Source organism: Pyxicephalus adspersus, chromosome 1 (genome assembly GCF_032062135.1).
Source record: "Pyxicephalus adspersus chromosome 1, UCB_Pads_2.0, whole genome shotgun sequence".
Taxonomy (NCBI): Eukaryota; Metazoa; Chordata; class Amphibia; order Anura; family Pyxicephalidae; genus Pyxicephalus; species Pyxicephalus adspersus.
In genome coordinates, this window is record NC_092858.1 from 93,137,942 (window position 1) to 93,150,211 (window position 12,270).

The 12,270-nt window shown below is 35.0% G+C and overlaps 1 protein-coding gene across 2 annotated transcripts in view; it reads right to left on the minus strand.

The window, feature by feature from the left end:
• Window positions 1-1,371: 1,371 nt before the first annotated feature.
• Window positions 1,372-12,270, minus strand: part of NIPAL3 (NIPA like domain containing 3) — a 16,522-nt gene continuing 5,623 nt past the window's right edge. The window contains exons 3-12 of one of the 2 annotated variants that reach the window (XM_072419236.1): window positions 11,554-11,622; window positions 10,252-10,423; window positions 9,181-9,240; window positions 7,800-7,921; window positions 7,262-7,358; window positions 6,290-6,425; window positions 5,623-5,711; window positions 4,185-4,248; window positions 2,972-3,066; window positions 1,372-2,684 (exon numbers count right to left, since the gene is read on the minus strand). In XM_072419236.1, the coding sequence (XP_072275337.1) occupies window positions 2,494-2,684; window positions 2,972-3,066; window positions 4,185-4,248; window positions 5,623-5,711; window positions 6,290-6,425; window positions 7,262-7,358; window positions 7,800-7,921; window positions 9,181-9,240; window positions 10,252-10,423; window positions 11,554-11,622 (1,095 nt within the window). In that variant the 3' untranslated portion in view covers window positions 1,372-2,493. Of the gene's footprint in view, window positions 2,685-2,971; window positions 3,067-4,184; window positions 4,249-5,622; window positions 5,712-6,289; window positions 6,426-7,261; window positions 7,359-7,799; window positions 7,946-9,180; window positions 9,241-10,251; window positions 10,424-11,553; window positions 11,623-12,270 lie in introns of both variants that reach the window. The other variant, XM_072419230.1, reaches the window with a different exon arrangement.

Consider the following 12,270-nt stretch of genomic DNA (forward strand, 5'->3'; position numbering starts at 1 on the left):
ATAGAAGAAGCCTCTAAATTTTAGTGGTCTACAGACCATACATTGTTAGGGCTGCAGATTTTTTTTCCTTCTCCATCATGTGATTAAACACAGCAAATAAATACTCCTTTGCCACAAGCAGTAAAAAATCAAATATGAATTGTTTTTGTAAATTAACAAAAAAACAGTTTTCATTTAGATGAAATAATCAGTGGTGTCATCTATAGATAGTAAATAAAGCATATCTGTTCACATAGTTTTGCAAACGTTATATTTGGATGGGCAGCACGGTGGCTCAGAAGTTAGCACGCTGGCCTTTGCAGCGCTAGGTCCTAGGTTCAAATCCCAGCCAGGACACTCTGCATGGAGTTTGCAGGTTCACCCTGTGTCTGCCTGAGTTTCCTCTGGGTACTCCAGTTTCCTCCCACATCCCAAAAACATGCAATTAGGTTAATTGGCTTCCCCCTAAATTGACCTTAGACTGCATTAACCACATATGACTATAGTAGGGACATTAGATTGTGAGCTCCTTTGAGAGACAGTTAGTGACACGACTATGGACTTTGTTCAGCACTGTGTAATATGATGGCGTTATATAAATACTGTCTAATAATAATAACAGACAGAAACTAATATATTGACAGTGATGAGTTTTACCATCTTTGATTTATCTTACAGGTACATCCAGTACTAGATTGGGCATTGTAAGCCGGTATCTATAGAAAACATAGATGTCTTATTCTGTATAACTACCCATTTTTTTTATCCTTTATCCTTCTTCTAGGGAAAAGGCTACAGCAGGGAGGGCTTAGAGCCTTTGAGTTTTTATTGCCATGTAAATCCGTATAGGAGATATTTTCCATTATTCCCTTGACAGTAAGTAATAGGAAATCTATCAGTGTGCCAATTTCTTTTTCTCACTGTCTGCGTTCTGTCTAATGAATAAAAGCTACAAGTTTGGTAATTGTGGAAGAATGATATATCCCTTTTTATTTAAATGGTACTTTTACTTAAAAACTCAAGAACCCCGAATTTACTTCCTCATCTTGGTATCAAGAAGTTACTGTAAAAGCACAGCATCCACCAAATGGCCTACTCTAGTAGAAAGTGCCATGTTTTAATAACAGTGAGACAAATCAGGTAAAGAATGATAATCTGACACATGCACCAGAATATGTTGGCGGCAGCAGCACATCTCACTGAATGACTGCACCAATAGAAAAAATAATTTCAATAATGGGGCAGACAGAAATGTTACTGTTATATTGAGTATACATTTAACTTAAAAAAAAAAAAAAAAGTAGGAGTAGGAGGGGAAGTATTAATAGGTTTTCATACACAGATAACTATTCAATACTTTTAAAACGTTAAGAAATTGATGGTGAGCCACAATGAAAAAAGAAAAAAACTGTTTTAATAGAGTTTAGTTATTATGAAATTACACTTTACACCAAAACACAACAAAATATCAATACTGTATTTTTGGTGGATTAGCTGTGGGGGATTGATAGATATTATCTGAAAAGATCACTTCTAGTCCAATTGTAATGTCAGGACATTGATTCCTATATAGTAGGTTTCAGGGTGGACAAAGACAGAATTATTCTTTTTTTACTTTTTGTTCTTCCCATGATTTCTGTAATCTTTTTCATTCCTTATGAAGGTCTTTAAATTACTTGTTTCTTGTATAGCATAGGACCAGTACTAGTTAAAGCGTACCTAAACTCAGAAATTTCACTTTACATAAAAGGGTAGACAACCCGTTTATTAAAGGTAAATTCTGTTTGTTTATTTTTTTTTACCCCTAGGCGATCGAGAAAGAATGAGAGCGCAAAGCCACCCGAGATACCTACGTCATGCATCCCGCGAGGCTCATGGGTGCTCCTTCTGCGCAAAGAGAATGCATGCGCAGTGAGATCGGCAAGTTTTTTTTCCCATCCTATGTCACCGGATCTCGCAACTGGATCCCCGGCCCTGGGACCCGATGCAAGACACCCCTGGATGGATCGGACTGCCCTGGGGGATTGAATGTAAGGGTATTTTTTTTAGATGAACCCAGGTCCATGCGTTTCATTGGCAGTAATCAATTCTCCACTGTCAAATGATTCTGTGAATGTTAGATTCACTGCTTTATAAATAGACCCCTTTATACATAAACATTAACGCATATTTGCTATACTTACCTCTAAACTTTGTACTTTTTGTAAGATAAATAAAAAAAAAAAAATGTAGCCCAATGGTGCAAAAAATGTTTATAGTCCAGTCCAAAAGTATATTATAGGCTAATATATTTTTGCTTTTTCCAGTACGGCCATATTCATTACCATAAACATATGTTATGGCAGTTAAGACAGTTCATTAATGTGAAGAGTAAAATAGAACATACATATACTTCAAGCTTACAAAAATACACAATATTTTAAACTATTGTTTGAAGTATGTCTGAACAAGGAAAAAACAGGGAATGATTTGTCTGCATAGTTTTCACAGTCCACTTGTTAAGAACCAGAATGCCTATTCACTCTTATCGTGCTCCGAAATCTTATATGGCGGGGATGCTGCTGCGGCTTCTTCTGTTTCAACAGGAAGTGTTGCTGGCATGTAAATTTCTGATAAACTATCATTACTTTGTAGAGCTCCGTAAGAGAAGGAATTCCCAAAATCAGGCTGAATAGTACTGCCATTATCGTGCATGTTAAGAACACCTGCAAACAAACAGAACAGATTTTCTTTTAAATTGTAACTGGAAAAGTATAGATCCCAACCCACTAAAAAGGGTATTTGCAACAGTGGGGGTAATTTTTAAATTTTTCAGTGAAAAAAATTAAATCTTCAATTCATCTTTTCTGTTTAAAAATAGGGAACTAGACACACACACACACACACACACTTTGCCCTAAAACATGCGGTCCATTAGGAGTAAAGCAAACCAAAACCAATTGCTACATAGTATTTACCAAGCTTAGCATAAGCAGTGATATTTGTACTTTACCTGGCATGGAGTTAATAGCAACATAGGGTTCAAAAGCTTTTGTTTTTTTTCTGTTCCTTGTAATGAGAAACACACCCAAAAAGGCAATAAGGCACCTTGGGAAAAGGGAGGGAGGATATTTTGTAATTAAATGAACTAGAATAATAAAAAAACATAAAAACATTTTGAATGCAGTTCAAACACCGAGTAAAGGTGGTAAAAGAAACTACAGAACACTGTACACAAAATTGTAGCTCACATGCAGTAGAATCCTAGGACAAAGTTCCTCTAAAGCAAATTATTTCATTTCATGCAGCATCTAGATTAATGTAATCATCTAGATGGCTCTTACAGTGGTAAAAGTCAAAATACAATGTTGTTAGTTTTGAATATACATTTTGTTGAGATACCTATGTGTAGATTTAAAGAGTGAGCAAGACTGTGGACATTTAAATATTTACATAAAAACAAGTAAAATGGTTTAGCAGGATGGGAGCACAGAAGGTGAAAGCTGGAGGACAGCACAGTAACAGATAAATGAAAAGAAAAGCTTACAGCCCGTTATTTCCATTCACTACTGTTGTATGCAAAGATAAGAACGGGCTGTTGGTTTCAAGCTTTTGCAATGGTATTTATCAATAAGAAATTTTAGGGGAGTCACTAATCATTTACCAGATATAATTTAGTATGGCCATTAGCTAGTGTGTAAGCATCATATATAATTTGCTTTCGCTGTGAACTTTTATACATTGCCTATATTTACAGAAGTCTGTGAGGGCTTGTTTTCTTAAATATTAATATTTAAACACACTGGCCAGAGTTACCCCTTTAGGCCTAGGCAAAAATCTTACAAGTTATTGTTAAGTAAACAATAACAGAATGAACTTTACCAAGAAAAGATATGTGCTGCTTTTGGCTGAATGACCACGATCACCTCTTGATTAATCATTAGCTATTGTTACACATAGGCAAGAATGAAATGTACCATTCTGTAGTAATTCGTTGTACAACGTTCCATATTTGAGCAACTGATCAGTACTTCATGCAAATGCATGTATAGCAATAGCTAGCCCATTCTTTCCATTATATCATAAATCTCCTGTGTGCAAGAGACCTTAGTTTGCACAAAATACAAACAGATAAATATTGCAGGTAATGAAAAAAATTGTATAATAAATATAATAAATAAAATAATTGAGGACAGTCTAATTCTAAAGTTTAATGCTAAACTTACCCCAAAGCAAACATACAAAGGTGAAGAGCATCTTCATTTCGAAAATCAACATAAAATACTGCGCCTGAAGATTAGAAAGAAACATTAGTACAAATGCGCTAAAAGAGGCTCAGAACAAGCAGATGGATGTTATTATTTTTCCTGGCATGCATGCAAGCTCAAGGAAAATAACAGCAAAATAACGATTTGGAAAACGATTTCATTTTGCTACACAGAACAATTTTATGCTTTTAAAGAATGATTAATATTGAATTAATGACATTAAGTGCAAGTAAAGAGAATGTGCAACTGATAATGGTGACATTTATTTGATAACATGAAAATCTCTTGGTCTGCTAACCATTTTGTAATCTCTTGGCCCACACAGCATGATGTGCATTAAAGTGTTGAAATGTGCTTTAATGAATATCGCTCTGGACACATCAAGCTCTTATAAATGTCAGGAGTGAATCACTTGCATTTCAGGCAGCAATCACTGGTTCTTGCTACCAACTTCCAAATCACTATAGGATGTGGTAGGTAGAAAGTAGACACTTTAGGGTCACTTTAATAAGCGGATAGAGAATTGGTTCTCCTATGCTGAATTATGCTAATCTTGTATGAATAGACACAAAAAAAATTGAAAAAACCTGCCACACAGAACCATACATCCTTGTACCTTAGGTCTAGGTTTATGTTGGTATTTGTTAATCACGTCTTAGCGTGGAGCTGCAGCGGTCAGGTCGAGTATCTCACCTGATGATTCTCAGAGAAAAAGAATGTGGATGATTGTTGATTACTCATCAAAGCTACCCAAATGCTTCACTTTAAACAGGCATGGCAGTTGGAAGATGCCCAGCAGCTAACAAAAGCCCAGAAGCATCTCTCAGACTATCAGTGTGAACATAACCTTAAGCATTGTTACCTCTTCTCCAAAAATCTCAATCTATTTCTAGTTTAACCAGAGTGCCATATATATATATATATATATATATATATATATATATATATATATATGTGGAGCCTGAGATTTCAGTTTTCTAAACATGCCGGTTTCACTAAGGCTATGTACACACGTCGGATGATTCTTGTTTGATAATTGCCTCAGGGCTGATATTGAACGAGAATCTGGCATGTGTACAGTGCCTGTCGTTCATGGATCTGTTCTGGCGGATCCACGAATGATGAACGATTGTAATAGAAGTGAAGGAAGGAAAGCGCAGCAGGGTGCTGTTCCCTCTCCATAGAGCAGAACGGCCCTGTATGTACAGTGCTCGCTCATCCATTATTGTTCGGTCTTTTTTCATTGGAAAGGATCGTCAAAGATCCTTTCCAACGACAATTATTGAACATGTGCATGCAGACTTACTCAAAATAAAGAGATAAGAAATAATAAAGCTGTGTTCATTGTAGATTGGTACTCTCTCCACAAATAAGCCCAATATAAAATTTGACTTACCTGCTGAAATAGCTAGACTTGTGGACAAGATATAGTTGACACTTGCAATTAGGGCGGAATCATACAGCTGGGAGGCTTGTGACAAAAAACTGTTTAAAAAAGGTTTAGTTAAATAATTTGTTAATCTAAGTTTTTACAATTGTGGCATTAAATAGCAAAGATTTCATTCTGTAAAGGTCATGACACCAATGTTTAGTAATGTACTGCTTGCTAGTTGACCAAGTTTAGGTTTTGTATTAAACTAAGATATTGGTTATTTCAATCTACTTTCAGATCAACAGCACAAAGTTTGGCATGTAAATAGATTTTTTGGTTATGCAATTATTTTCTCTTCTCTCTCCAGATTTACACTTTAGGTTTCTAAGGTAAACGTGCGAAGAGATACAGAATAGCCCATATCGTGTCAACCTTGCTATATGTAAGGTTATGTAAAATCTAAATCAACTATTTAAAAATGGATGATAAAGGAAGAAATAAACATTTAGGTTAAAAATCTGCTCAACAGATTTTATATGACAGCAGCTTTTATTCAAGAAGTGTAGAAGGTCAATTACCTACAGATGGTTTTGGAATTAACAGTCCAATGCAGGAAGCTGCATAATTAATAGGGTATATGCCAAGAAAAGCATTTAGATAGCATTTTGTGAATGTGTACAAGTTTACTTACGATGCCTGGGCGATAGCTGTAGCCACCATACAAACAAACATGATGTAGAAGATGGGGTACCCCAGTTGCATGCTGCCTTGTATAGAAACCATGATCATGCCAGCTAGTGCTTTTACTGTAACCACCGTTGTAGAGCCTACAAACATTTCAACGTTTAAAAAAAACATTTAAAAAAGTCAAACTTTGAAGCAAAATTTTTTTTAAAAAGTGCAAAATTACCAAATTCTTTTTTGGGGGGGATTTTTTTTGCTTTAACCAGAACTGAATGTGGAATCACTTTTCAGGTTTTGAGAGAGCAATGTTTGGACACCATTCACCTGCAACTTGTTTAAATATCCCTATTTACATCTGGGAAATGGACCTTCTCTTAAACCAGAGATAGCAAAAATTTGGTTTGAATCCCAGTGTGGAGTGACACGGCTGCTTTTTTGCTTATGAGGAAACCCACAGCATAGATATGTGTAAATAATGATTAAAATAAATTTGCACCATAGTATTTGTGTACAGTTTATGATTTACTGAATTTAAATGAGTAAATTAAAACGAAGAGTAAGGGAGGTGATGATGGGATTTACATTTAAGAGTTACCTATGCTTTAGTACAGAAACTAACGTTTTAATATATTTATTTTATAGGTTACTTGCCTTATTCTGTTTAGATAAATAGGACATAAAGAAGTACAGACACTTTGTCTGGAAGGCCTGATGAACAAAGAATAGCTTACACTGCTCACACGGAGAGATCATTTTATATGCGTTTACTGATCCACACTGTTAGTAGCAAAGACAAAGTTCAAAACCTCTTCAATTCTAGCGCTCCCCAAGAACTGAATTTTGTTTAAGAAATTAATTGTGTTACATGCACTGTATATACAAACAGAAACTTGGTTTCAGAGTACATATATGGGAATGTATAGAAAATTTAAAAATATCCACAAAGTACATGCAAATGGAAAGAGATCATTTTACATACCTAATAATGCCACCAGCAACAGTATGATGATCATGTAATTGACATTCTTCTGTTTGTAGTAATACAGCAGGAAGCAAAAGGCAAGAATTTCCACCAACTAAAAAAAAAAAAAATACACACGAGGATGAAGAGCTGAGATTTATTGGAAACCTGATAATGTTCACAAGACAATTAGGAAATTATTAAATGTATATAGCTTGTGTTTCCATGACCCGGGACAACTGCAGTACACGTCAGAAAGGGTTTTTTTTTTTTTTTTTTTTTTTAATAAAACAGGGAATCAGAGGTTCCGCCAAACATTCCCTTGTAAGAATGTTACAAGGGCATGGGCATCAACATTAACCAGCAGTGGATTCACAATGCAGAAAACAAACATACTGTTGCAAATATACAGCATCAACCTTCAAAGCTAACTAGTAAGAATTTAAATCCATATTTGCAAATTTTTAATGTGTGGAGAATGAGAAAAGTAACATTATATAAATATAATTACATTTTCTGATACTTTCTATTTAAGATTAAAAAAAATATATCTTACCATGTACAGCAGGAAGGGCCAGCTCACCAAGTGTTTGACAATATTCTCCCCAGTCATCTTCTCGTGGCTATTAGGCCCAAAGGTTATCAGCAAGTATGTGCCAATGATTGTCAGCCCACAGCCTATAAAGGACAAGATATAACGTCCTTGGAAGGTTGGAAAGAGAAGACATACACATATATATCAGAGAAAGACTGGTTAGTTAACATGCAGTTGAATGTTTGTAAGCTGAAAGATTTTGTAATATGCAAATCATATTATTGTGACTGATCAGGATAAAAGACTAAGGTTCTGCACCTAAAAATTAGACGTAGATCATGTTACAGTATAAACAGAGAAAAGGTAAATCTCCCCCCAAAAAACAGAAGCAATAAAGGGATTGCATGAGTGTGCAAGCAGATAAATGAAAGTAAAGATTTAGTAAAGGTGAGCTGGATTCCAATTCTATAATACTGAAAAGGATTTCTAAGCATTATTTCTCCTTTTAGTGCCCCATTTACCAAAAAGAAAGGATAAAACCCACCATACATTAGCCTGTGTGTAAAAGCTCAAATAGGCACAAATGAGTAAAACACTCAAAATCAATAAACCCAGTACTAAATACAGGAAAAAACAACATAATTAAAGGTGGATTAAATTCTTTATATGGTAAAATTATTAAATAAGAAAATAAATATCAAAGAAAACTGACTGTTTAGATCAAATCTGGACTTCCTAAACTGAAAACTAATTTTCTTCTCATTTCAATTCATCCTGCAGTTTCTCTTCAGACATGCGAACAAGCTATTAGGCTTCTCTTTCATTCAAGTTAAGGTTACTTTTTTATTCAACCTATTGATTTCTTGTGCCCAATTCAGACATGCTGCACCAAGTATCCATTAGTGGATTCATTATATTAATCTTTGTATCACTCAATGAGCCTGACTTATTAAAGCTCTTTAAGACTAGAGAATATAGACTTGGGCGAACCAGCAAACCTGGAATGGATTTCTTTAAAATAATTTGCTATTTGTTAGTAGATGTTTTTATTCCTGGACCAGATTCATCCAGGTTAGCTGGATCACCCAGGTTCTCCCGAGTCTATCATCTCTAGCTTTATTAAATCAGGTCCACTGTATAACATTACAAATAGCTCTGTAAAAAAAAAAACAAAAAAAAAACCTAGGCATAGGTGATCACGGACATGTCTGTGGTGGAGCTCTTCAGGGTCCTAGAAAGAAATTCAGCACAGAAACCATTTTGGTAAAAGTTTGTTAAGAATTTTTTAATTTTTCCTTTGAAATTGATTGGAATAAAATCAAAAACCTCCTGGTCCTAGCTGATTGAACAGTTAATCAAAGAGTGAGGAACAATACTTTACAACTATCAAAGATATACTCACTTAAGAATTCCTTCGGTTTCCATTTTTCTTTAATAAATATAATGCCTATAATTGAGCTAGCTAAAAAAAAAAAAAAAAAAAAAAAAAAAAAGATAAAACTAATTTATATTTTATATCATATCAAATAGTTACACAGGTGCAGATGTCATACAAAAGTTTAGGGTACATATGTCAGGATGAGAAATGAATACAGTATAGAGCAGCAGGCTAAAATAATGAAATATGGAAATCATTACTAATTATTTGCATAGACTCCTAGCATTTACAACATTTACAGAGCCATGTACAAGATACAACATGTATTACCTTTCATGGGCATGCAAATAAAGTGTGTAATTAAAGTGCCCATATGGCTATAACAATACACTTTTTGATCTGACTGAAAACTAACAATTTATGCAGTAAAAATTATTTCAGACTTCAGAATTGTTTTGCTTGCTATAAGAATTGTAATTCTATGCAGCCAGTAATGTGATCTAGAGGAACCCCTGACTGCGAGAGACCACCCCTCACGTTAGTACATGTAGACTACGGCATGACCAAGTTCCAGTGCTCCCAACATTCCCCCCTTGTCTGAATGCTGATTTATAGATAACTGGACGATATCAAGACAAAGCATACTACTGCACACCAGTTGCATTTAAAATACATTCAGTGACCATGCAAATTCATTTTGCTAGCTTTAAGTCAGGAAACCATTACCATTTGTGTATACTCTACTTTTCAATGTATTTTTCCATAACTGCAGTGTTATCCCCAGCCCCTTTTAGACGCACCACCCGACACTTTTCAGTAACCACTTGGATGATTTTGGGTCACAATGCAGGGGCTGCCACGCGCCCACAGCTTCTTCCCAACCAGCTTTAAAAAAATTCTAGGGAGCACACGGTACTATGGTACATCTCAGCTTCCGGTCATATAATGCTAGAAATATTTACTATTCTATATTGAACTAATTTTAAATAGTCTAATGTATATTTTAAATCCAACGTTTAAAATGGTATAATCATTTTATTACAAGGATAAACCTTCAGTACAATAAAGACAGTTTTATCCTTCATTCATACTTACCTATCAGAGAAACCGCACTGAGAGGCACAATTAGAGACAGTGGAGCAAAGGCATAGGAGGAAAACACTGCTGCCTCTCCTAGTATCATCAAAAATAGACCAAGCCACCATGTCTTTGTCTTGAAGTAGGCGCGAGGGTCTTTGGAACCAGCCAAACGTATATGGCTGTATTTCTATACATTGAAAAACATGTTTATTAGCAAGTCATCATAATAGTCAAAGTAGGCAAGGCTTTTGAATGGCAATCAAGACAAACATGATTCTCGGAAACTTGTGTCTATTAAAGCAAGGTTACTTAGAGCACTGGGAATGACTCTGATGTTTGTTGGACTGCACAGTAACATGGCGGCACATTGCATAACAGAAAAGCAGAGGTATAGCTAGGTAAATTAAGGTTGTTAGCACAACATTTTTTAACTGTGTATGTCTGTGTCTTTATTTGGCTTTACAACCCCCAGAGACTGTCTCTGAGGAAGAGCTAAAACATGCAAAAGCAGCTACCAATCTTGCAATTCTAGGTTGACCTGGGAATTTTAAAGATGCCTCCCCACAAACAGTGCAGAAACGAAAGTTCAGCTTTCAACGGTTCACAGACAAACACTAATGTCATATTAGCTGTCCTTTGCTGTATCTTATATAAAATGCCTTAATGCCTGCATCAATGGGCTTTGACCTTGTGTTGTTGGCATCTGTTTGAAACTTTGGAGATTATTCAAAAATCATTACCAAGTGCATTTGACCTCATATAATCTGCATCAAATAGGCTCTATGTTGTCATGGACTTGTTTGGAAAAACAAACTAATTTAAGTGTTCAAAAGCATAGGGCTTTAAGCAGCTAAACTAGAACTGTGAAAAATATATGTTCGTACTTACTTAGCTGTTTACTAAGAGTTAAAGCCCATTCCCAATTTCTATCCCAGGGTGGTGTCACACATAAAAACATGCAATGCATTACCATAACCTAATAATTTTTAGTGCACTGCCAATGCAGATCAAGAAACCATATGCAGTATATTTTGGCATGCGATTTAGGAAAGCTCTCCAAGGCTGGAGAGAATACACATTCATTAGTGAAGCTGGGTGATGAAATGGATTTCCTAAAGTCATTTGCTATTTGTTAGCAAGTTTTCAATCCTGGACCAGATCCATTCCAGATTTGCTGGATCACCCAGCTCCACTGATAAAAGTGTATTCTTTCCAAGAGCTTTAATAAATCAGAAACAATGTGTGATACTGCTCTAACAGTCATATCATTCTAACAGTTAGCCATTCTTTTACCTTAAAATTTGAAAAATGTCTTACCTGTAGGTTTAGTGCAATACTGATAACAAGGTGTCCAAATATGGCCAACAGAGAGCCAATAAGGTTGTCCTGAAAAATATACACACCATTAGCTACTGCATATACATAGTGAGTATATACTATACCACAATGAATTTCAGCATACCTGAGCCTGCAAGTTTCCTAGTGTTCTTTCAAAAATGCATTAAAGCAAGTGTTAAAAAAATAAAAAGTGAAAGAAATATGGGTGCCGGCAATACATCAAGCTTTTCCTTGCCTAGCTATTATCCTGGCCAGCCAGCATCAGAGCTCACTGTACGAGGATTATGTGTAGGACAAATAAGAAAAGTTGAATAAAAAGAGAGGAAAATGTTTATCTATATTTACCTGTTCTGGGTCAGTGACTAAAAGCTAGTAAAGAAAATTTAGGAACATGAGTTTTACATTATGCAGATAAAAAAAAAAAACAAAAAAAAAAAAAAACATTAACTGCATTCAAAAATATCAAGGTATAAGTAAAATTAGGAGCAGATTAGCATTAAAGAATGAATAAAAAGCACAACTAATTTACCAAGGTAATGTATAAGGGTTAATGCATACACTTTTTATAATATTTTTTAATATATTCAGGTAAATACAAAACATTTTCCTATGTGTTTTGGTCAGGTAAAAAAATATTGTATATAAATATTTTACAGATGCAGAAGAATATATATATATATATATATATATATATAT